Source organism: Corythoichthys intestinalis, chromosome 20 (genome assembly GCF_030265065.1).
Source record: "Corythoichthys intestinalis isolate RoL2023-P3 chromosome 20, ASM3026506v1, whole genome shotgun sequence".
Lineage (NCBI taxonomy): Eukaryota > Metazoa > Chordata > Actinopteri > Syngnathiformes > Syngnathidae > Corythoichthys > Corythoichthys intestinalis.
Window position 1 is genome coordinate 27,253,806 of NC_080414.1, and position 25,945 is coordinate 27,279,750.

The 25,945-nt window shown below is 39.0% G+C and overlaps 1 protein-coding gene across 3 annotated transcripts in view; it reads right to left on the reverse strand.

Annotated features, from left to right (window-relative positions):
* Window positions 1-629: 629 nt before the first annotated feature.
* Window positions 630-25,945, reverse strand: part of zeb1b (zinc finger E-box binding homeobox 1b) — a 116,779-nt gene continuing 91,463 nt past the window's right edge. For all 3 annotated transcript variants that reach the window (XM_057824600.1, XM_057824602.1, XM_057824601.1), the window contains exons 7-8: window positions 22,121-22,301; window positions 630-5,808 (exon numbers count right to left, since the gene is read on the reverse strand). In XM_057824600.1, coding sequence (XP_057680583.1) covers window positions 5,183-5,808; window positions 22,121-22,301 — 807 coding nt within the window. In that variant the 3' untranslated portion in view covers window positions 630-5,182. The remainder of the gene's footprint in view (window positions 5,809-22,120; window positions 22,302-25,945) is intronic.

Below are 25,945 nucleotides of genomic sequence, written 5' to 3' on the forward strand. Positions count from 1 at the left end.
CTCGTGGTTATGTTGCCTGTGTTTTTTTTTCCCATACTAAAATATATTATCGTATTAATACAAACTACAGTATTGTACACTACATCGTGTAATAAATAAACCATAAAGAAATATAAAAAAATAAGACACATAAATATAAAAGTTCTCTATGACTAAACAGACAACCCCATCTCTTTTGAGGGAAGGGGTTAATAATACTGCAACTGCTGAACATACAGTACACACACAGGAACTGAACAAAAAGAAAGAAAAAATTAATACTGACATGTTGTTGACCAACTCCCGGAATTTACCTACGTTACCTGAAGAGATGTTTGATCACTGCGTGTTAAACAAGTGCACTGAACTAGCTCAGAGAAGGCAGGACACAATTAAAAACAATTACAAGTCACGTGTGCTAATTCTTGCTCCAATTAGAAATACGTTTCCAAAAATGATGCAACAGTTGTCATAATGTAACAATGCAGTAGGCCAGACACTAATCTATTGACTGGCTGATCTGGGATCTGCTAATACCTGATCTCAGCTGCTAAGCTTCCACAGCATAATGGCACTTTTCATATGCATCCTCTTGTTTTTCTTTCTTTTTCAAATTTTGCATAAGGCTCAGAAGGTGGAGGGGTTGTATGAATGGAAGAAATGCAAAAAAAAAAAAAAAATACATTTAAACATTTGTCATGACATTTTGGGAAAAACCCTATTCACTCTCATGTCAAAGCGGATTTGTAACGAAAAGGCTATAAGTACCACCACCAAAAAAACCCTACATTGCATCATATTGTTTTTGTGAAAATAATTTTCAATCATTTGTCATTTTTTGAAACATCCTCCTCTTTCAATTTGTTACAGGCTTTAAAAACAGCATTTGTTTTTGTTTTTTTAATCAGTTGGCAAATGAATGCGTATCACCGTTCTGTATTTTGTCAGTATGTTGGAAAAAATAAATGTACAACTTAATGAGGATTCCTGGTATGAGTACAATTTCCATACTCAGGTGGCTGGGGAAAGAACAGGAACAACAATAATATGAGAAAAAAAGACATTTTTTCAAATAAAAGGCATAAAAATATTCATTCCTTCATCTTCCGAGGGTATTCCAGCTAACTATGGGAAGTAGGCTGAGTACACCCTGAATCAGTTGCCAGCCAATTGCAGGGCACAAGGAAACAACCATTCACGCTCACACTCATACCTATGGACAATTTAGTGTGTTCAATCAGCCTACCATGCATATTTTTCGAATGTGGGGCAAAAGCCAGAGTAGCCGGAGTATGGAGTAAGCGGTCAAAAAGATTCGTACTCGTATTTATACATTCATGTTTGTATATAAAAGATTTTTACTAATACGGGTGGGGCAGAGCAACTTACTTATTTAAATTTGATACCCTGAAGCGATGGTTGCTCTGAGGATGGTAGGGATGGACTTATTTGAGAGGGTGGGGCTTAAAGTTTGGTTCTTAACATGCGTTATTTAGGGTTTATTTTTCAGGAACCGCAGTAAGCATCGTGGAGTGGAAGACTCAACAGCGAAAGCACGTTCCAAATTTGTCCACTACACAATTTTAGACAAAACTCATAAAAATAGGCTGGACAATATTGTTGGCATCCTCACCTCAATATTTGGTTGCACATCCTTTGGAAGAAATAACAGACAGCAATCGCTTCCTATAACCATCAAAAAGTTTCGTGCACCTCTCAGACGGAATTTTGGACCACTCTTCTTTTGCAAACTCTTCCAGGTCTTTCAGATTTGAAGGGTGTGTTCTTGCAACAGCAAAATCTCTCCATAGCGCACAATGGGATTTAGATCCGGACTCATCAATGGCCACTTAAGAATTCTCCAGCGTTATGTCTCCAGCCATTTCACGGTGCTATTTGAGGTATGTTTTGGGTCATTGTCCTGTTGTAATACCCATGACCTCTGACGCAGCCTCAGTTTTTTGACACTACACTGCGGCCAAAAACAATTTGATAGACTTTAGATTTCATGACTCCTTGCACACTGTCAAGACACCCCGTGCCAGAAAAAAGAATGAGGCCTACAAAGAAAAGAACACAGTGCCTAGAACATGGGTGTCCAAACCTGTCCTCAAGGGCCGCTGTGGGTCCTGTTTTTTGTTCCTACCAATCGAGCACAGTTTAACCAATGAAGTTTGCGCTAAAACAAGCAGCACCTGACTGCAATCAACTGATTACACTTGTGAGACACCAGATTGGTGAAAAGATGTCGTCTTGTTTGGTAGGAATGAAATCCAGCACCCACTGCGGCCCTATGTGGAATAGGTTAGACACCACTGGCCTAGAGTCAAACATGGTAGAGGTTCAATGATGTTTTGGGGTTGTTTTGCTTCCTCTGGCACTGGGTGCCTTGACAGTGTACAAGAAGTCATGAAATCTGGAGACTATTAAAATGTTTTGGGCCGCAATATAGTGTCAGAAAACTGAGTCTATGCCAGAGGTCATGCGTGTTTCAACAGGAAAATGACCCAAACAGACCTCAAATAGCACCAGGAAATGGTTGGAGATAAAGCGCTGGAGAATTTTGAGGTGACCATCAATGAGTCTGGATCAAATTCCCATTGAACACTTATGGAGACATTTCAAAATTTGCTGTTGCAAGAAGGCACAAAAACCATTTTGTCCAGCCTACTTTGTGAGTTTTGTCTAAAATCGTGTCAGTTTTGGCCTTTTCGTGATTTCCAATGCACTTCCAAGATTCATTCACACACACATATTCATATTGAAAACATTTGTAATTGCATTTCTTTCTGTGAGAAATGCTGTATTTTCTGGAAAAATTCCAGGGGTGCCAATAATTTTGTCCATGACTGTAGGTCTCAGGGAAACCTAATGTAACCTTGAATCCTCTAACGGCACGTACGCCAAACAAACCAAAAAAACTGTAGTGTTGTTCGTGGAGCTAATTTGTCAGGAGAAAGCTTTTCTTGTAATTGCTCTTTATTAAAAGATGCCTGGTTCATGGAATTACAGTTACTCCTGCAGCCTGCAACTGTTTTTGGTTTGGCTCATGCGCCGTTAAGCAGTGTTTTTCCAACTGGTGTTGAAAAAGCTGTGTTTCGTTCGGATTTACTTTCACCGGGGATGAGACGAAACCTACTCCATGTTTCACGTTCCATCAAATGCAAAGGTAGGTAGTAATGCGTTACATGTACTCCCTTACATTTACTTGAGTGCAGAGGTGGGTAGAGTAGCAGAAAATTGTACTCAAGTAAAAGCGGTACTTTAAGAATATTTTGTTCAAGTAAAAGTAGTCATCCAAAAGTGGAAACAATACTCAGACAAGTTCATTTTTCTCATAAAGTTTCGCAATTAGAGGTGGGCAGTAGCGCATTACATGTACGCCGTTATACTGACTTGAGTAACTTTTTGAGAAAAATGTTCTTCTAAGTGTAGCTTGTTCAATCACGTTGCGTCTCTAAAGCACAGTAAAAATGAAGTATTTGACAAAGAGCGCTGCCCTCAACATTACTCGAAAGCGCGGATTTAAACCTCTCTCCCAGGTTCATTTGGCACCGATTGATCATGGAAAACCGGAGACATAATCATTTTAATTTCATAATAGTAATTATGAAGGAACTATTCATTATTCAAACGAAGAACTATTTTCTCCACTAGAGGGCACTAATGCTCTTTGGACAAATAATGCTTAATTTCTGTGTTTTTTTTTTCCCTCTTTCGCCGGAATTCAATATTTTTTTGGGGGGGGGGGTATTTCTTTGGCTTAATGTGGTTATGTAATGGGTTATTGTATGGTTTCATTGTAACTACAGTTACTCACAATGTTACTCATTACTTGAGTATTCTTTTCACTGGATACTTTTTTAATTGTACTTTGAATACATTTTTTTGGACGACTACTTTTACTCAAGTAATATTATTTTTGAAGTAACACTTCTCTTACTTGAGTAAACCTTTCGGCTACTCCACCCGCCTCTGATCAAATGTCACACTGAGTAAGTATAAATATTGAGAAATTACATTAGAATTAAATAAACTGTACAGAAAATCATTTTGGAACACTTTTAGTTTGTGGTGTACTGCAACATTTTTTCCAATGTAAAAACGTGCCGTGACTCAGAAAAGGTTGGAAAACACTGCCTTAGAGGATTCGAGGATAGATTAGTTTTTTAGTTGTAACTGTAAAATTGAATTTATCCACAGACAAGATTCGTAGTCGAGTCCAAGAGTTGTATTCACACACCCACAAAAAAAAAAATGAAACGTCAGAATTTTCTGGTTAAAAATATACAAATGCCTAAATACGAACACGAATGTGTAAATACGAGTACGAATCTTTTCGGGCAGAACATGCAAAGCCCGGGATATAAACCTAGCTAGCTAGCTAGCTAGAAACTCATTTTGGTGAAAAAGGGCCAAATCCATTTTAAAAAATTCTGACGTATGTTTAATGCTAATCATATTGTCTGTTTAATGTCATTACAAATGTTCAAGTATTCATTTTTAAAATTTGGTTGCACACATGTGAGATAGAAAGTTAATAAGCTTTTGTCCCAAAATGTCACTGACTTACAGAAGTCACCTGAAAATTGTAAATGGCTGTAACGACCCGTCCTATCGCCACTGTTTTTATTCTTAAGGCTCATCATCCGATGGGAAAAAGAGCGCAAACCAAAATAAGTGTTGTGGTATTTCTAGTGCGCTAATACTGAAAGGGTAGAAAACACAACGGAACTGCTCGATCCTCGCGTAAACCAAGCCACTTGTAGTGCACAGGATTTGTCTTATTTTCCTTCCAACTTAATAAAATACTGACTTTTTTTCTTAATGATCATTGGCAATAAAAAGGTATAGAAATATCTCCCAACTGTACAGCATTTAAGGGTTAAAATATGAGTGGCAAAATTAGTAACACTGATAAAAAGAAACGAACCAAGGTGTTTTAGTAATAAAACATTATCTAAAACTTGTCGGCTCTAGCTTCCAAAGTCTGTATAATGCATTTCCTTCCTTTAGTAAAATTTGCATTCTTAATATTTTTCTCTTTACAAATGGATTTGAGAAATCTTTTTCTTTCTGCGGAAAAGTCACTTGTATTTTTTTTTGTTTTTTTTTCAATTTTCAGGCACACCTGGATTTCTACACAGTAGTGAACTGAAGCAAGCTGTCACAAGTTAGCAGGAGTCTTGATTTCTCCTCGTTTTTAGTCACCATCTCCGTTCTCCTGCCTCTCATCTTCTTCACACGCTGCGTTCCCTTCGCCCCCGCTCTCCCTCATGACCTCCTCCTCTTCTTCTCGCTCTCGTGTCACGCCTTGTTCTCCATCCGTCGCCTCATCTCCCACCATCTCGACTCCCTCCTCTTCGTGTTCTTGTCTCGTGTCGGCCTCCTCCTCCGTCTCCGCCGTCTTCTCCTCGGCCTCGTCGTCATCCCCTCCTTCGTCTCCTATCTGCACCACCTGGACGTCATCCATGTCCACCGCGCCTTCTTCCTCCTCCTCCTCGAACTCTTCGCTTTCCTCGTCCTCTCTGGCGCTGCTCCCGCGCTCGTCCGAGTCCATCTGGAAAGGGAGGAGGTGTGAGCCCCGTACCCGGCTCAGGGCGTCCTCCTCCGGGCTCTCCCTGCCTCCGCCTTGGCTCTGAGACTCCTTCTTGCAATAAGAATAGCGATGGTTCATGTGCTGGGAGTACGAGCCCGAGTGAGAGAAGCGTTTGCCGCACTTGTCGCACTGGTAGGGTTTCTCCCCCGAGTGGAGGCGCATGTGTTCGATTAAGTGGTGTTTGTGTTTGAAAGCCTTGGTGCAGATGCTGCACTCGTGTGGTCGTTTCCCTGTGAAGAAAAGAAAATCTAATCAACAAAAAGTTCAATATTCACTTGTAGAGCGGTAAATGCACATAGGCCTACTATATTCTTTATCGGAGTACAGATACAGTGGTACCTCGGCATATGATCGCCTCGACACACAATCTTTTCGATATCCGACGAAAAATTTAACTCATTTGTTTCTACATCCGACGATATGCTCGAAAGACAGCCATTTATGACAGAGCCGCAGTTTTTTTTTGTTTTCCGTGACGCACGGCGGATTTTCTTGTGAAAGAAATCAACATGGGTGCAGGTGGTGAAAAAAATGCATTCAAATGAAACTGGAAATGATACAAAAATAGGAGTGCGATGTGCGCGTCTGTGAACTGGCTCGGCAATATGGCCATAGAATGGTCCTTCTCCGACCTCCGTTCGCCAGTCTTTATAAGTTAAAAACCCCTGACTTGTAGGCTCTAATAAGCCATAATTGTTCTCTTTTACTAAAATGTTATTACAAACACATATAATATTCCCATTGATTTAAAAATCTTTAATATTTACTAGGGTTGTCTAACGATTAAAATTTTCATTTGAGTTAATCACAGCTTAAAAATTAATTAATCGTAATTAATTGCAATTCAAACCATCTCTAAAATATGCCATATTTTTCTGTAAATTATTGTTGGAATGGAAAGATAAGACACAAGATGGACATAAACATTCAACATACTGTACATAAATACTGTATTTGTTTATTATAACAATAAATCCACAAGATGGCATTAGCATTATTAACATTCTGTTAAAGGGATCCACGGATAGAAAGGCTTGTAGTTCTTATAAGATAAATGTTAGTACAAGTTATAGTAATTTTATAATAAAACCCCTCTTAATGTTTTTGTTTCAATAAAATTTGTAAAATTTTCAATCAAAAATAAACTAGTAGCTCGCCATTGTTGTCGTCGCCGAGCAGTGACGTCACATCGGGCTCCCTGGCGTTCTTCCACAATGTCTTTAACTACGTAACGTAGTGATTGAGGTGTCAACATACTTAGAAATCAGGCGATTGAGTGTGTTTTGTCCCTCGACTGACGCTGTAGTTCCATGTTTACTGGTCCATACATATCATTTGAGTATTGGCTTCACAACGTACGAGACCTCTGATAGTTTGTATATTGTGACTAAATATTGCCATCCAGTGTATTTGTTGAGCTAAACGAAATGTTTGAATAGAGTTTGACTTGATTTGATTTTGCATAGCTATTTTGATTGGGAATGCCAGTTCTCTTTGTATTGCATTGCATTGCACAAATGTTTAAAAGGGTAAATATATGAAAATGAAAAATCCAGCTGTGGCCATTCACATCCGTGTCTTGACACTCTGTGATCGTTGCTACATGGAGTTTTTTGATCGAACAGTACGCGACAATATCTCATTAAAATCATGACGTCTTTAATTATGCTCTTGCGTGCTCTCACCTCCAGTTAGGGTTTTGCTGTTTAAATTTTATTTTATTCATTGTTTTTTTAAATGCCTTCCTGTTCAAAATTTTTCTTTCTCTAGAAAATTGAGAAATTTAAGCTTTTCAATGATGTATCACACGTGGATATCGGACAATTTTGAAATTTGGCCAAATTGGGGGTGTCAGAGCAGAACTTCAAGTCACCTGAGTGTTTTCCGCCATATATACAGTATATATATATATATATATATATATATATATATATATATATATATATATATATATACAGTACTCTGCAAAAGTTTTAGGCAGGACACCTGCCTAAAACTTTTGCACAGTACTGTATATAAATTGAAATAAATAAATATTGGAATAGAAGCATTTTAATGACACATTTAATAATTCATATAATTGTGTATTTATTACCTTGGTCTTTCCTATGGAAAGAACAAGGTATTGTTATTCTGCAACTTTATTCGCCTTATTATTACCTTGGTCTTTCTGAAAGAAAGAACAAGGTATTGTTATTGTGCAACTTTATTACCTTGGTCTTTCTGAAAGAAAGAACAAGGTATTGTTATTGTGCAACTTTATTGTACTTATTATTTATTCATCTTATTCTCCGCGTTTTTTTGAGCCAACGCACAGCCCAAACCGTAGCACCGATCGGCACAGTTCAAGTATCGGCACGACCGGAATTTTCGCGTGACGATGGGAATTTTTCAAACCGCCACGAAAAATTTTCCGTTCGCCCGTAAACGGCAATTTTCCGAAAAATAAAAAAAGTTTCAAAATGTATCTAGTCCTACAATTTTTGACCAAATCACATAATTTGGGCATCAAAAATTCCGGGACGGTGAGGGGCATAAAAGTTGTATACAGAATTTGGCAAAAATTTACGGTTTCCCGGAAATTTGCCAAAAACTTTCCTATTCATTTTGAATGGAAAAAAAACGCGCGCTTCACAGCCCGAACCGTTAGACCGATCGGCACCGTTCAAGTATCGGCACGACCGGAATTTTCGCGTGACACAGGAAACTTTACAAATGGCCCCGAAAAATTTTCCGTTCGTCCGTAAACGGCAATTTTCCGTGAAAAAAAAAAAAGTTTCAAAATGTATCTAGTCCTACAATTTTTGACCAAATCACATAATTTGGGCATCAAAAATTCCGGGACGGTGAGGGGCATAAAAGTTGTATACAGAATTTGGAAAAAAATTACGCTTCCTCGGAAATTTGCCAAAAACTATCCCATTCATTTCGAATGGGAAAAGTTCCCATTCACTTCCAATGGGATTTCCAATGGAATTTACATTGCATTGATGCCATTGACGGCCATGCATGTCGAATCTACTGATGCCAATGTACTTGGATTCAATTGATTATATGGATGTCGATGCCATTGACTGCCATGGACGTCCAAAATTTTTCCCATTCATTTTCAATGGGGAAAAAACAAAATTACCCCAAATCAACAGAAAATGGCCAGATATCAATAGGACGTGTCCCCCAAACTTCCCCAATTCCATTGACGCTTATGAAGGGTGCCGCCATTGACTTACATGGACGTCCAAAATTTTTCCCATTCATTTTCAATGGGGAAAAAAATAAATTTCTCCAAATCAACAGAAAATGACCAGATATCAATAGGACGTATACCCCAAACGTCCCCAACTCCATTGACGCTTATGGGGGGTGCTGCCATTGACGTCCATGGACGTCCAAAATTTTACCCATTCATTTTCAATGGGAATTTTTTTTTTTTCCCCAAATCAACAGAAAATGACTAGATATCAATAGGACGTGTCCCCCAAATATCCCCGATTGCATTGCTGCTTATGGAGGGTGATGCCATTGACGTCCAGGGACGTCCAAACTTCCCATTTATTCCAATGGCATTTCTTCATGTTTGTTCATTCTATTGATGCCAATGTACTTGGATTCCATTGACGCTTATGTAAGTTGATACCATTGACGTCCATGGACGTCCAAAATTTTACCCATTCATTTTCAATGGGAATTTTTTTTTTTTTCCCAAAATCAACAGAAAATGACTAGATATCAATAGGACGTGTCCCACAAATATCCCCGATTGCATTGCTGCTTATGGAGGGTGATGCCATTGACGTCCAGGGACGTCCAAACTTCCCATTTATTCCAATGGCATTTCTTCATGTTTGTTCATTCTATTGATGCCAATGTACTTGCATTCCATTGACGCTTATGTAAGTTGATACCATTGACGTCCATGGACGTCCAAAATTTTTCCCATTCATTTTCAATGGGAATTTTTTTTTTTTCCCCAAATCAACAGAAAATGACTAGATATCAATAGGACGTTTCCCCCAAATGTGCCCGATTGCATTGCCGCTTATGGAGGGTGATGCCATTGACGTCCACGGACGTCCAAACTTCCCATTAATTTCCAATGGCATTTCTTCATGTTTGTTCATTTTATTGATGCCAATGTACTTGGATTCCATTGACGCTTATGTAAGTTGATACCATTGACGTCCATGGACGTCCAAAATTTTTCCCATTCATTTTCAATGGGAAATTTTTTTTTTTTCCCAAATCAACAGAAAATGACTAGATATCAATAGGACCTGTCCCCCAAATGTCCCCGATTGCATTGCTGCTTATGGAGGGTGATGCCATTGACGTCCAGGGACGTCCAAACTTCCCATTCATTTCCAATGGCATTTCTTCATGTTTGTTCATTCTTTTGATGCCAATGTACTTGGATTCCATTGACGGTTATGTAAGTTGATACCATTGACGTCCATGGACGTCCAAAATTTTTCCCATTCATTTTCAATGGGAAATTTTTTTTTTTCCCCAAATCAACAGAAAATGACTAGATATCATTAGGACGTGTCCCCCAAATGTCCCCGATTGCATTGCCGCTTATGGGGGGTGATGCCATTGACGTCCATGGACGTCCAAACTTCCCATTCATTTCCAAAGGCATTTCTTCATGTTTGTTCATTCTATTGATGCCAATGTACTTGGATTCCATTGACGCTTATGTAAGTTGATACCATTGACGTCCATGGACGTCCAAAATTTTTCCCATTCATTTTCAATGGTAATTTTTTTTTTTCCCCAAATCAACAGAAAATGACTAGATATCATTAGGACGTGTCCCCCAAACTTCCCCGATTCCATTAACAATTATGAAAGGTGCCGCCATTGACGTCCATGGACGTCCAATTCTCCCATTCATTTCTAATGGCTTTTACTTTGTTTTGTGCCAATGACTGGCATTATGATCCATTCTATTGATAGACCTGAGTGGGGCTAAGATCTGTATCACCACAGAGGAAAGACCAAGGTGTGTAATTTCTCCCGAAATTGCAGTTTCTAGTTGTACTTATTATTTATTCATCTTATTCTCCGCGTTTTTTTGAGCCAACGCACAGCCCAAACCGTAGCACCGATCGGCACAGTTCAAGTATCGGCACGACCGGAATTTTCGCGTGACGATGGGAATTTTTCAAACCGCCACGAAAAATTTTCCGTTCGCCCGTAAACGGCAATTTTCCGAAAAATAAAAAAAGTTTCAAAATGTATCTAGTCCTACAATTTTTGACCAAATCACATAATTTGGGCATCAAAAATTCCGGGACGGTGAGGGGCATAAAAGTTGTATACAGAATTTGGCAAAAATTTACGGTTCCCCGGAAATTTGCCAAAAACTTTCCTATTCATTTTGAATGGAAAAAAAACGCGCGCTTCACAGCCCGAACCGTTAGACCGATCGGCACCGTTCAAGTATCGGCACGACCGGAATTTTCGCGTGACACAGGAAACTTTACAAATGGCCCCGAAAAATTTTCCGTTCGTCCGTAAACGGCAATTTTCCGTGAAAAAAAAAAAAGTTTCAAAATGTATCTAGTCCTACAATTTTTGACCAAATCACATAATTTGGGCATCAAAAATTCCGGGACGGTGAGGGGCATAAAAGTTGTATACAGAATTTGGCAAAAATTTACGGTTCCCCGGAAATTTGCCAAAAACTTTCCTATTCATTTTGAATGGAAAAAAAACGCGCGCTTCACAGCCCGAACCGTTAGACCGATCGGCACCGTTCAAGTATCGGCACGACCGGAATTTTCGCGTGACACAGGAAACTTTACAAATGGCCCCGAAAATTTTTCCGTTCGTCCGTAAACGGCAATTTTCCGTGAAAAAAAAAAAAGTTTCAAAATGTATCTAGTCCTACAATTTTTGACCAAATCACATAATTTGGGCATCAAAAATTCCGGGACGGTGAGGGGCATAAAAGTTGTATACAGAATTTGGAAAAAAATTACGCTTCCTCGGAAATTTGCCAAAAACTATCCCATTCATTTCGAATGGGAAAAGTCCCATTCACTTCCAATGGGATTTCCAATGGAATTTACATTGCATTGATGCCATTGACGGCCATGCATGTCAAATCTACTGATGCCAATGTACTTGGATTCAATTGATTATATGGATGTCGATGCCATTGACTGCCATGGACGTCCAAAATTTTTCCCATTCATTTTCAATGGGGAAAAAACAAAATTACCCCAAATCAACAGAAAATGACCAGATATCAATAGGACGTGTCCCCCAAACTTCCCCAATTCCATTGACGCTTATGAAGAGTGCCGCCATTGACTTACATGGACGTCCAAAATTTTTCCCATTCATTTTCAATGGGGAAAAAACTACATTTCTCCAAATCAACAGAAAATGACCAGATATCAATAGGACGTATACCCCAAACGTCCCCAACTCCATTGACGCTTATGGGGGGTGCTGCCATTGACGTCCATGGACGTCCAAAATTTTACCCATTCATTTTCAATGGGAAATTTTTTTTTTTCCCCAAATCAACAGAAAATGACTAGATATCAATAGGACGTGTCCCCCAAATGTCCCCAATTGCATTGCTGCTTATGGAGGGTGATGCCATTGACATCCAGGGACGTCCAAACTTCCCATTAAATCCCAATGGCATTTCTTCATGTTTGTTCATTCTATTGATGCCAATGTACTTGGATTCCATTGACGCTTATGTAAGTTGATACCATTGACGTCCATGGACGTCCAAAATTTTTCCCATTCATTTTCAATGGGAATTTTTTTTTTTTCCCCAAATCAACAGAAAATGACTAGATATCAATAGGACATGTCCCCCAAATGTCCCCGATTGCATTGCCGCTTATGGAGGGTGATGCCATTGACGTCCATGGACGTCCAAACTTCCCATTAATTTCCAATGGCATTTCTTCATGTTTGTTCATTCTATTGATGCCAATGTACTTGGATTCCATTGACGCTTATGTAAGTTGATACCATTGACGTCCATGGACGTCCAAAATTTTTCCCATTCATTTTCAATGGGAATTTTTTTTTTTTCCCCAAATCAACAGAAAATGACTAGATATCAATAGGACATGTCCCCCAAATGTCCCCGATTGCATTGCCGCTTATGGAGGGTGATGCCATTGACGTCCATGGACGTCCAAACTTCCCATTAATTTCCAATGGCATTTCTTCATGTTTGTTCATTCTATTGATGCCAGTGTACTTGGATTCCATTGACGCTTATGTAAGTTGATACCATTGACGTCCATGGACGTCCAAAATTTTTCCCATTCATTTTCAATGGGAATTTTTTTTTTTTCCACAAATCAACAGAAAATGACTAGATATCAATAGGACGTGTCCCCCAAATGTCTCCGATTGCATTAACAATTATGAAGGGTGCCGCCATTGACGTCCATGGACGTCCAATTCTCCAGTTCATTTCTAATGGCTTTTTGTTTTGTGCCAATGACTGGCATTATCATCCATTCTATTGATAGACCTGAGTGGGGCTAATTATTACCTTGGTCTTTCTGAAAGAAAGAACAAGGTATTGTTATTGTGCAACTTTATTACCTTGGTCTTTCTGAAAGAAAGAACAAGGTATTGTTATTGTGCAACTTTATTGTACTTATTATTTATTCATCTTATTCTCCGCGTTTTTTTGAGCCAACGCACAGCCCAAACCGTAGCACCGATCGGCACAGTTCAAGTATCGGCACGACCGGAATTTTCGCGTGACGATGGGAATTTTTCAAACCGCCACGAAAAATTTTCCGTTCGCCCGTAAACGGCAATTTTCCGAAAAATAAAAAAAGTTTCAAAATGTATCTAGTCCTACAATTTTTGACCAAATCACATAATTTGGGCATCAAAAATTCCGGGACGGTGAGGGGCATAAAAGTTGTATACAGAATTTGGCAAAAATTTACGGTTTCCCGGAAATTTGCCAAAAACTTTCCTATTCATTTTGAATGGAAAAAAAACGCGCGCTTCACAGCCCGAACCGTTAGACCGATCGGCACCGTTCAAGTATCGGCACGACCGGAATTTTCGCGTGACACAGGAAACTTTACAAATGGCCCCGAAAAATTTTCCGTTCGTCCGTAAACGGCAATTTTCCGTGAAAAAAAAAAAAGTTTCAAAATGTATCTAGTCCTACAATTTTTGACCAAATCACATAATTTGGGCATCAAAAATTCCGGGACGGTGAGGGGCATAAAAGTTGTATACAGAATTTGGAAAAAAATTACGCTTCCTCGGAAATTTGCCAAAAACTATCCCATTCATTTCGAATGGGAAAAGTTCCCATTCACTTCCAATGGGATTTCCAATGGAATTTACATTGCATTGATGCCATTGACGGCCATGCATGTCGAATCTACTGATGCCAATGTACTTGGATTCAATTGATTATATGGATGTCGATGCCATTGACTGCCATGGACGTCCAAAATTTTTCCCATTCATTTTCAATGGGGAAAAAACAAAATTACCCCAAATCAACAGAAAATGGCCAGATATCAATAGGACGTGTCCCCCAAACTTCCCCAATTCCATTGACGCTTATGAAGGGTGCCGCCATTGACTTACATGGACGTCCAAAATTTTTCCCATTCATTTTCAATGGGGAAAAAAATAAATTTCTCCAAATCAACAGAAAATGACCAGATATCAATAGGACGTATACCCCAAACGTCCCCAACTCCATTGACGCTTATGGGGGGTGCTGCCATTGACGTCCATGGACGTCCAAAATTTTACCCATTCATTTTCAATGGGAATTTTTTTTTTTTCCCCAAATCAACAGAAAATGACTAGATATCAATAGGACGTGTCCCCCAAATATCCCCGATTGCATTGCTGCTTATGGAGGGTGATGCCATTGACGTCCAGGGACGTCCAAACTTCCCATTTATTCCAATGGCATTTCTTCATGTTTGTTCATTCTATTGATGCCAATGTACTTGGATTCCATTGACGCTTATGTAAGTTGATACCATTGACGTCCATGGACGTCCAAAATTTTACCCATTCATTTTCAATGGGAATTTTTTTTTTTTTCCCAAAATCAACAGAAAATGACTAGATATCAATAGGACGTGTCCCACAAATATCCCCGATTGCATTGCTGCTTATGGAGGGTGATGCCATTGACGTCCAGGGACGTCCAAACTTCCCATTTATTCCAATGGCATTTCTTCATGTTTGTTCATTCTATTGATGCCAATGTACTTGCATTCCATTGACGCTTATGTAAGTTGATACCATTGACGTCCATGGACGTCCAAAATTTTTCCCATTCATTTTCAATGGGAATTTTTTTTTTTTCCCCAAATCAACAGAAAATGACTAGATATCAATAGGACGTTTCCCCCAAATGTGCCCGATTGCATTGCCGCTTATGGAGGGTGATGCCATTGACGTCCACGGACGTCCAAACTTCCCATTAATTTCCAATGGCATTTCTTCATGTTTGTTCATTTTATTGATGCCAATGTACTTGGATTCCATTGACGCTTATGTAAGTTGATACCATTGACGTCCATGGACGTCCAAAATTTTTCCCATTCATTTTCAATGGGAAATTTTTTTTTTTTCCCAAATCAACAGAAAATGACTAGATATCAATAGGACCTGTCCCCCAAATGTCCCCGATTGCATTGCTGCTTATGGAGGGTGATGCCATTGACGTCCAGGGACGTCCAAACTTCCCATTCATTTCCAATGGCATTTCTTCATGTTTGTTCATTCTTTTGATGCCAATGTACTTGGATTCCATTGACGGTTATGTAAGTTGATACCATTGACGTCCATGGACGTCCAAAATTTTTCCCATTCATTTTCAATGGGAAATTTTTTTTTTTCCCCAAATCAACAGAAAATGACTAGATATCATTAGGACGTGTCCCCCAAATGTCCCCGATTGCATTGCCGCTTATGGGGGGTGATGCCATTGACGTCCATGGACGTCCAAACTTCCCATTCATTTCCAAAGGCATTTCTTCATGTTTGTTCATTCTATTGATGCCAATGTACTTGGATTCCATTGACGCTTATGTAAGTTGATACCATTGACGTCCATGGACGTCCAAAATTTTTCCCATTCATTTTCAATGGTAATTTTTTTTTTTCCCCAAATCAACAGAAAATGACTAGATATCATTAGGACGTGTCCCCCAAACTTCCCCGATTCCATTAACAATTATGAAAGGTGCCGCCATTGACGTCCATGGACGTCCAATTCTCCCATTCATTTCTAATGGCTTTTACTTTGTTTTGTGCCAATGACTGGCATTATGATCCATTCTATTGATAGACCTGAGTGGGGCTAAGATCTGTATCACCACAGAGGAAAGACCAAGGTGTGTAATTTCTCCCGAAATTGCAGTTTCTAGTTGTACTTATTATTTATTCATCTTATTCTCCGCGTTTTTTTGAGCCAACGCACAGCCCAAACCGTAGCACCGATCGGCACAGTTCAAGTATCGGCACGACCGGAATTTTCGCGTGACGATGGGAATTTTTCAAACCGCCACGAAAAATTTTCCGTTCGCCCGTAAACGGCAATTTTCCGAAAAATAAAAAAAGTTTCAAAATGTATCTAGTCCTACAATTTTTGACCAAATCACATAATTTGGGCATCAAAAATTCCGGGACGGTGAGGGGCATAAAAGTTGTATACAGAATTTGGCAAAAATTTACGGTTCCCCGGAAATTTGCCAAAAACTTTCCTATTCATTTTGAATGGAAAAAAAACGCGCGCTTCACAGCCCGAACCGTTAGACCGATCGGCACCGTTCAAGTATCGGCACGACCGGAATTTTCGCGTGACACAGGAAACTTTACAAATGGCCCCGAAAAATTTTCCGTTCGTCCGTAAACGGCAATTTTCCGTGAAAAAAAAAAAAGTTTCAAAATGTATCTAGTCCTACAATTTTTGACCAAATCACATAATTTGGGCATCAAAAATTCCGGGACGGTGAGGGGCATAAAAGTTGTATACAGAATTTGGAAAAAAATTACGCTTCCTCGGAAATTTGCCAAAAACTATCCCATTCATTTCGAATGGGAAAAGTCCCATTCACTTCCAATGGGATTTCCAATGGAATTTACATTGCATTGATGCCATTGACGGCCATGCATGTCGAATCTACTGATGCCAATGTACTTGGATTCAACTGACTATATAGATGTCGATGCCGTTGACTGCCATGGACGTCCAAAATTTTTCCCATTCATTTTCAATGGGGAAAAAACAAAATTACCCCAAATCAACAGAAAATGACCAGATATCAATAGGACGTGTCCCCCAAACTTCCCCAATTCCATTGACGCTTATGAAGGGTGCCGCCATTGACTTACATGGACGTCCAAAATTTTTCCCATTCATTTTCAATGGGGAAAAAACTAAATTTCTCCAAATCAACAGAAAATGACCAGATATCAATAGGACGTATATCCCAAACGTCCCCAATTCCATTGACGCTTATGGGGGGTGCTGCCATTGACGTCCATGGACGTCCAAAATTTTACCCATTCATTTTCAATGGGAAATTTTTTTTTTTTCCCAAATCAACAGAAAATGACTAGATATCAATAGGACCTGTCCCCCAAATGTCCCCGATTGCATTGCTGCTTATGGAGGGTGAAGCCATTGACGTCCAGGGACGTCCAAACTTCCCATTCATTTCCAATGGCATTTCTTAATGTTTGTTCATTCTTTTGATGCCAATGTACTTGGATTCCATTGACGGTTATGTAAGTTGATACCATTGACGTCCATGGACGTCCAAAATTTTTCCCATTCATTTTCAATGGGAATTTTTTTTTTTTTCCCCAAATCAACAGAAAATGACTAGATATCATTAGGACGTGTCCCCCAAATGTCCCCGATTGCATTGCCGCTTATGGGGGGTGATGCCATTGACGTCCATGGACGTCCAAACTTCCCATTCATTTCCAAAGGCATTTCTTCATGTTTGTTCATTCTATTGATGCCAATGTACTTGGATTCCATTGACGCTTATGTAAGTTGATACCATTGACGTCCATGGACGTCCAAAATTTTTCCCATTCATTTTCAATGGGAATTTTTTTTTTTTCCCAAATCAACAGAAAATGACTAGATATCATTAGGACGTGTCCCCCAAATGTCCCCGATTGCATTGCCGCTTATGGAGGGTGATGCCATTGACGTTCATGGACGTCCAAACTTCCCATTCATTTCCAATGGCATTTCTTCATGTTTGTTCATTTTATTGATGCCAATGTACTTGGATTCCATTGACGCTTATGTAAGTTGATACCATTGACGTCCATGGACGTCCAAAATTTTTCCCATTCATTTTCAATGGGAATTTTTTTTTTTTCCCAAATCAACAGAAAATGACTAGATATCATTAGGACGTGTCCCCCAAACTTCCCCGATTCCATTAACAATTATGAAAGGTGCCGCCATTGACGTCCATGGACGTCCAATTCTCCCATTCATTTCTAACGGCTTTTACTTTGTTTTTTGCCAATGACTGGCATTATGATCCATTCTATTGATAGACCTGAGTGGGGCTAAGATCTGTATCTCCACAGAGGAAAGACCAAGGTGTGTAATTTCTCCCGAAATTGCAGTTTCTAGTTATTATTATTATATCATCAAATTATTCTCCGCGTTTTTTCGGCGCGCCGCGCAGCCCGAACCGTACCACCGATCGGCACCATTCAAGTATTGACACGACCGGATTTTTCGCGCGACGCAGGGACTTTTTCAAAATCCCCCGAAAAATTTTCCGTTCGCCCGTAAATGGCAATTTTCCGAAAAAAATAAAAAGTTAAAAAATGTATCTAGTCCTACAATTTTTGACCAAATCACATAATTTGGGTATCAAAAATTCCGGGACGATGAGGGGCATAAAAGTTGTATACAGAATTTGGCAAAAATTTACGGTTCCCCGGAAATTTGCCAAAAACTTTCCTATTCATTTTGAATGAAAAAAAAACGCACGCTGCACAGCCCGAACCGTTTGACCGATCGGCACCGTTCAAATATCGGCACGACCGGAATTTTCGCGCAACGATGGGAATTTTTCAAACGGACCCGAAAATGTTTCCCTTCGCCCGTAAACGGCAATTTTCCGGGAAAAAAAAAAAGTTTCAAAATGTATCTAGTCCTACAATTTTTGACCAAATCACACAATTTGGGCATCAAAAATTCCGGGACGGTGAGGGGCATAAAAGTTGTATACAGAATTTGGAAAAAAATTACGCTTCCTCGGAAATTTGCCAAAAACTATCCCATTCATTTCGAATGGGAAAAGTCCCATTCACTTCCAATGGGATTTCCAATGGAATTTACATTGCATTGATGCCATTGACGGCCATGCATGTCGAATCTACTGATGCCAATGTACTTGGATTCAATTGACTATATGGATGTCGATGCCATTGACTGCCATGGACGTCCAAAATTTTTCCCATTCATTTTCAATGGGGGAAAAAACAAAATTACCCCAAATCAACAGAAAATGACCAGATATCAATAGGACGTGTCCCCCAAACTTCCCCAATTCCATTGACGCTTATGAAGGGTGCCGCCATTGACTTACATGGACGTCCAAAATTTTTCCCATTCATTTTCAATGGGGAAAAAACTAAATTTCTCCAAATCAACAGAAAATGACCAGATATCAATAGGACGTATATCCCAAACGTCCCCAATTCCATTGACGCTTATGGGGGGTGCTGCCATTGACATCCATGGACGTCCAAAATTTTACCCATTCATTTTCAATGGGAATTTTTTTTTTTTCCTCAAATCAACAGAAAATGACTAGATATCAATAGGACCTGTCCCCCAAATGTCCCCGATTGCATTGCTGCTTATGGAGGGTGATGCCATTGACGTCCACGGACGTCCAAACTTCCCATTAATTTCCAATGGCATTTCTTCATGTTTGTTCATTCTATTGATGCCAATGTACTTGGATTCCATTGACGCTTATGTAAATTGATACCATTGACGTCCATGGACGTCCAAAATTTTTCCCATTCATTTTCAATGGGAATTTTTTTTTTTTTCCCCAAATCAACAGAAAATGACTAGATATCAATAGGACGTTTCCCCCAAATGTGCCCGATTGCATTGCTGCTTATGGAGGGTGATGCCATTGACGTCCACGGACGTCCAAACTTCCCATTAATTTCCAATGGCATTTCTTCATGTTTGTTCATTCTATTGATGCCAATGTACTTGGATTCCATTGACGCTTATGTAAGTTGATACCATTGACGTCCATGGACGTCCAAAATTTTTCCCATTCATTTTCAATGGGAATTTTTTTTTTTTCCCCAAATCAACAGAAAATGACTAGATATCATTAGGACGTGTCCCCCAAATGTCCCCGATTGCATTGCCGCTTATGGGGGGTGATGCCATTGACGTCCATGGACGTCCAAACTTCCCATTCATTTCCAAAGGCATTTCTTCATGTTTGTTCATTCTATTGATGCCAATGTACTTGGATTCCATTGACGCTTATGTAAGTTGATACCATTGACGTCCATGGACGTCCAAAATTTTTCCCATTCATTTTCAATGGGATTTTTTTTTTTTTCCCAAATCAACAGAAAATGACTAGATATCATTAGGACGTGTCCCCCAAATGTCCCCGATTGCATTGCCGCTTATGGAGGGTGATGCCATTGACGTTCATGGACGTCCAAACTTCCCATTCATTTCCAATGGCATTTCTTCATGTTTGTTCATTTTATTGATGCCAATGTACTTGGATTCCATTGACGCTTATGTAAGTTGATACCATTGACGTCCATGGACGTCCAAAATTTTTCCCATTCATTTTCAATGGGAATTTTTTTTTTTCCCCAAATCAACAGAAAATGACTAGATATCAATAGGACGTGTCCCCCAAACTTCCCCGATTCCATTAACAATTATGGAGGGTGCTGCCATTGACGGACATGGACGTCCAATTCTCCCAATCTTTTCTAATGGCTTTAACTTTGTTTAGTGCCAATGACTGGCATTATGGTCCATTCTATTGATAGACCTGAGTGGGGCTAAGATTTGTATCTCCACAGAGGAAAGACCAAGGTGTGTAATTTCTCCCGAAATTGCAGTTTCTAGTTAATTTTTGCACTCCTTGTCCTCCATAGTTAAGAGTTTGGACATCGTGCATTTAAATAGTTAGTGTGCAAATATTAAAATGAAAATACCGCTAATTATCGTTTTTATTCATCTTTATTTCCTTATTTGGTACTAATTGTCTTTTAACTTTTACTATGTTACCTAGAATATAACACTGATTTTATTTTTTGAACAAGTAACTAATAATTGCATCAGAATACAGTTTTAAACGTACCCTCCAAACCCAAATTTTCATAATTTAGTAAAAGTCGATGATAGACTGTAAAAATCAACATACTCTTTAGTAAATTATACAGTATATCCACAATATGCTAACTTGTTAGAACAACAGTGATTCTGAACAGATTTTTTTAACCCTAACCTAACCTAACCTAACCTAACCTAACCTAACCTAACCTAACCTAACCTAACCTAACCTAACCTAACCTAACCCTTCTTGAAGCAACTTGGATAACCTAGACCTACTGTAGTTAGCAATAGCCATATTATTATGCTATCATAACGATATGTTCCAATGGCTTAGCTTAAATGATTTAAATAACCAAAAAAACGATTCCCAAAACATACTTATGCTTTCATCCACACCGGGTTAAAAAAAAGTATCAACCCTATCTTGACAATAGATGTTTGTTCTTGTGAGCAGTGAAGTTAGACATTACATATGGACGTTAAGAAAAACAAACTAAGTAACCAACTGAATATAGTGATTGAAATAAAACCCCTCAAGCAATTTCTACAACTTTTTTAAAGGCAGACTTCTTGTTATAACTTCTACTGGGTCACATTAGTTTTTCAGGTTAAATTAATGGTGTGCCCTGCTGAGAGTGTAATTTATTTTGGAAATAAATATATATTGTTATGGGAAAGTAGCAATGTGAGGAAAAGGGCACAGTGCTTTGTTTCTGAGAACATAATGTGAAAATAAAGTAATGAAGCAAAACAATTTTGCTTCAAAGCCGTTGAGGAAACTTAATTCAAGGGCGCGAAGGGCAGGTTTCATCTAAACTGTGCTCGTTTGGATATGAAAACAACAGTTGCAAGCCAGGTATCAAGGATATAAACAAGGAGAGAACGGTTGACCTGCACTTCGGCTCAAGGCAGTCCAAATCACTACCAGAGCTTGCCTGTTACAACATTTGATGCTTGATTCGAGGAGCTGGCAGATGCTCAGGGAGTTGGCGGAAAGATCTTCTCAGACCTCTTCTGTGGATGTTGAGTAATACCTGCTGGAAGTGAGGCGTCCACCCTTCCGCGGTAAAATCCCCCTTCGCTCTCACTCTGACTCAATGTTACTATCCTCAAAAGCTGACTGATGGTGAGACACGATCTGTGTTTATAGTTTCGGAAATGAAACAATTGGAATTTATTACCTGTGTGTTCGTATTTGTGTCTTAGCAGCGAACTGCTTTTCTGGAAGATCTTGTCACACAGGTCACAGGCGTACATGCCACTGTCCGTCTTCTTCATCTTTTTCCTCAAAGGGCCCGAGTCTGAGTCGTTGTGGTCGTCCATGGCAGACATACCTTCTGAGCATGTGTCCTGCTTTTCCTCCTGGGGGAACAAGAGACATGATTACTAATGCTGATGAAGTCAGAAATGGAAAAACAATGAATGACTCACAGAATTCAATGCGCCGGACATTTCCGGAGAAGGAAGGCGCAGAGTCAAACTTAAATATTTCGTGACTATTAAGGACTCTCTTGGCCAATGGCAATATATTGTAAGTAGTGTTGTACTGATAACAATACAGTGGTACTGTATGTGTTCCGACAGCTTTACATGAGTGAGTTAACTTTGATTCTAGTGTTGTTAATAACGGCGTTAAGAGTATAACCGCGCAAGTTTTGTCAGTACAGAGTGATCTAATTAATCACTTTTCACATTTTTGCAATGCCGTTACTGTTACTAAGGATGTGAAGGAGCGTTACTACAATATGGTTGAATGACGACCAAGATGTCTGAGAGACACGGAGTGAGCGGTAGGAGGGAAGGGAGTTGTGACACCGTTGCAAAGGTAGGCATGTGGCGGTTACTGGTTTCAAGGTTTACCGTGGTATGAAAATGTAACGGTTTCAAAACCACTAAAATTTTCCATCATACCGTCCTACGGTATTAGCTATTTATGTCCCAAAAATGCAGCGTGAAATCTGTGGCTTGGAGCGGCAAAAAAGACAAAGTCGCTAGTATGGGAGCACTTCCGCTACCAAAAAGAAACAGATGGCTGCAGCTTAGAGGAGGAGGCACAGCCGACATGCTTGTGGAGGGTGGTTGCCAGGGGAAGCCACACCTCCAACATGATTTCACATTTACCTGACCATCATCCATCACTTTACACAAAACTTAAGGTAAGCAAACATTATCATGAACGTTTCCCACCAGCTACAGTAGGAGAGTTCACGCCAGCATGTTTAGTGTGTCTAGCGATGGTAAAACAAATACTGTAACGTAAGCTTGTAAACGAGGCAGATAACGTGGCTAGTTAGCATGCCAAGACAGCTAACTAGTTTCCTCTCTACCATTAGCCTACTTTTGTAGTCTTTTACCATTGTAAACATCTGTTCAAAATAGCATTTTCTTATGTTGTGAAAAATAAAAATCCTGTTCAATGGAAAACCGTTTCTTTTAACCCATACAACTCCAAATAACACTTTTAGAGCTATAATTTCAGGACCATAATTCCGTGAAACCAAGGTATTTTTGCTTGAGGTTATCATACCGTCAAAATCTCACAAGCCTAATGGTAGGTGGCTCGGAGCATTAGCATAGCATTCGCGTTCTCGCTAGCATTAGCATTTAGCGTGGCGAACGTCATCTTAAACCCTTGTGCAGTTTTTAATTTTTTTATTTATTTTTTTACATACAGTTCGTGGCCTTCAGGTGGGTACAATTAATTGAAAATAATATACCATTTTCCTGTTGAGTATGCTTTATCATCACCAAGTGGTTGTTGTCCTTGCAGTTGCTACAAAATGATAATTTGTTTTTGGTTTTTTTACCAAAAATAATCACTTGCCCTAAACTTTTCTTACATATCCCTAAACCTTGTGTGATTAAAAAAAAATAAATAAATAAAAAAAAAGGAGAGCAAAAATAGGAGAGGGAAGAGATTCAGAGCCTCACCTGAATATTGAAAAATATATCTATACATATTAGGGGTGTGATGGTACACACAAGTCACGGTTCAGTATGTACCTCGGTGCGGGGGTCACTGTTCGCTGCGGGTTCAGTGCTTCAGGAAAAACAAAAAGGCTTTTTTCTTACGCAATTTGAAAGTTAAAGTTTGTATATCATTACACTCATAGTATACAGGTGAATTAAAAAAAAAAATGTAACGTGTTTTTTTTTTTTTTTTTTAATGAAAAAGTTCAATTCAGTCAGTTAATATAAACATATTTGATGTGAAAGACGTTATAGAATGGATCATGTAATAACGTGTAGAACATGAACAGTAACGTCAGTTACTTTGCTGGGTAACTAATTACTCTTACATTGAGGTAACTGAGTTATTAACTCGATTACTTTTTGGGCGAAGGAATTTGTATTATGACTTATTATAATCGCAACATTTCTATTTAAAAGTAAGATTAACAACACTGTTCGATTCTTTATTCTTGTTTTTTTACATTATGCACAACTTAGATTTTATGTTTATTGTGCAATAATCTAATTGTAACATATATTTGTTACATGTTTTGATGCATTTTTATGCATTATAAAAGATGTCTGAATTTTGGGGGGGCTTGGAATGGATTAGGGCATTTACATGGAAAATGTGTCTCTACTTACAGAATTTTCAAGTTAAGAAACGTACTAGTATCGGAAGTTGGCTCGATATAGCACTAAAAAATGCTGGTATCTGTATTAGCAAGTACCAAAATGATTTTGTGCCAACGCCATACTCATGGGGATTTTGTTTCCCACCACCATAAACCACAGAAGAAGAACGTAAATACCAAGTGGAAGGAGATGTACCGTACTTTTCGTACAATAAGCCGCTACTTTTTTGATTCATTTTGAATCTTGCGGCTTATAGTACAGTGTGGGTTATTTATTGATTTATTTGGGCTATAGGTCACACTTTATTTGACAGCGGCGCCATAAGACCGTCATAATTATGACATGACAATATCATAGTTATTACTTAATGCTTATGACCGATGTCAGTAAGTGTCATCCGGAAAATGTCACTAACTCAATTTCTGTCCTGCCCGGATCATTTACTTCTATTCAAAAGTGAGATAATTTGCTGGATAACACTAAATGACATCTGTTATAAGCATTCATTAATGCTCATGACAGTGTCATGTCATAATTATGATTGCCTAATGACAGCTTTATGGTGCTACTGTCAAATACAGTATTTCCAAATACCTTAACTAGCAGTTATTGAAAAAATTGGAACAGTAACTGAAGAAATAATTTGCACAGAACATGAATTTTTATAGTTATTTGCATCGGTAGCGCTGCAATGCATGCTAGGAGGCATGTTTGACAATTGAGGCAATGAAGCTTTACTGCCAATTGGTTCAAAGCTTCATGGTAGTTCATTTGGTATCATGACAAGTCGTATAACGCCGCGGTCAAAAAAAGCGTTAGCGGTTAATATCTTTTGATGTCAATATCCCATAGTGCAGTGAGGACAGCTCTGGCTTATCGTCCAGTGCGGCTTATCTATGAACAAATGTTGTTTTTGTCAAATTTAGTGGGTGGCTGCTTAAAGTCAGGTGCGCCTTATAGTGCAAAAATTACCAGTACCAAAAATCTGTCAATTACAAACCATTTTCTGATATAACCGGTATTAATTAGATTGAATAACGACCAACAGTTTGGTGCCTTTTTACCACCCACTTGTTTCGCTGTAAACATGCATCATGTGACCTCAGTCATGCTCGTCCTCGTTGATCTTATAGGAGAGGTGAGACTCTTAATGTAAGTAATTTCATGCTATTTTGTATATCTTTTTTTCTAACGACATTGATACAGCAGCCAACACTGCACAGCTGTGTATGTTTATCGGGTGCCCAAAATGTTATTATAACGACACATATTTTAAAGACAAGGCAAATACAAGATTTCGAGGTTACGAATGCCACAGATCAAACAAATTTGCTCAACGTTATAGGTTTAATAACTTTCATTTGTACAGCTGCACCATTCAACAATTAGTTTAAAATTCCCATTCAAAGTGCGTCTAA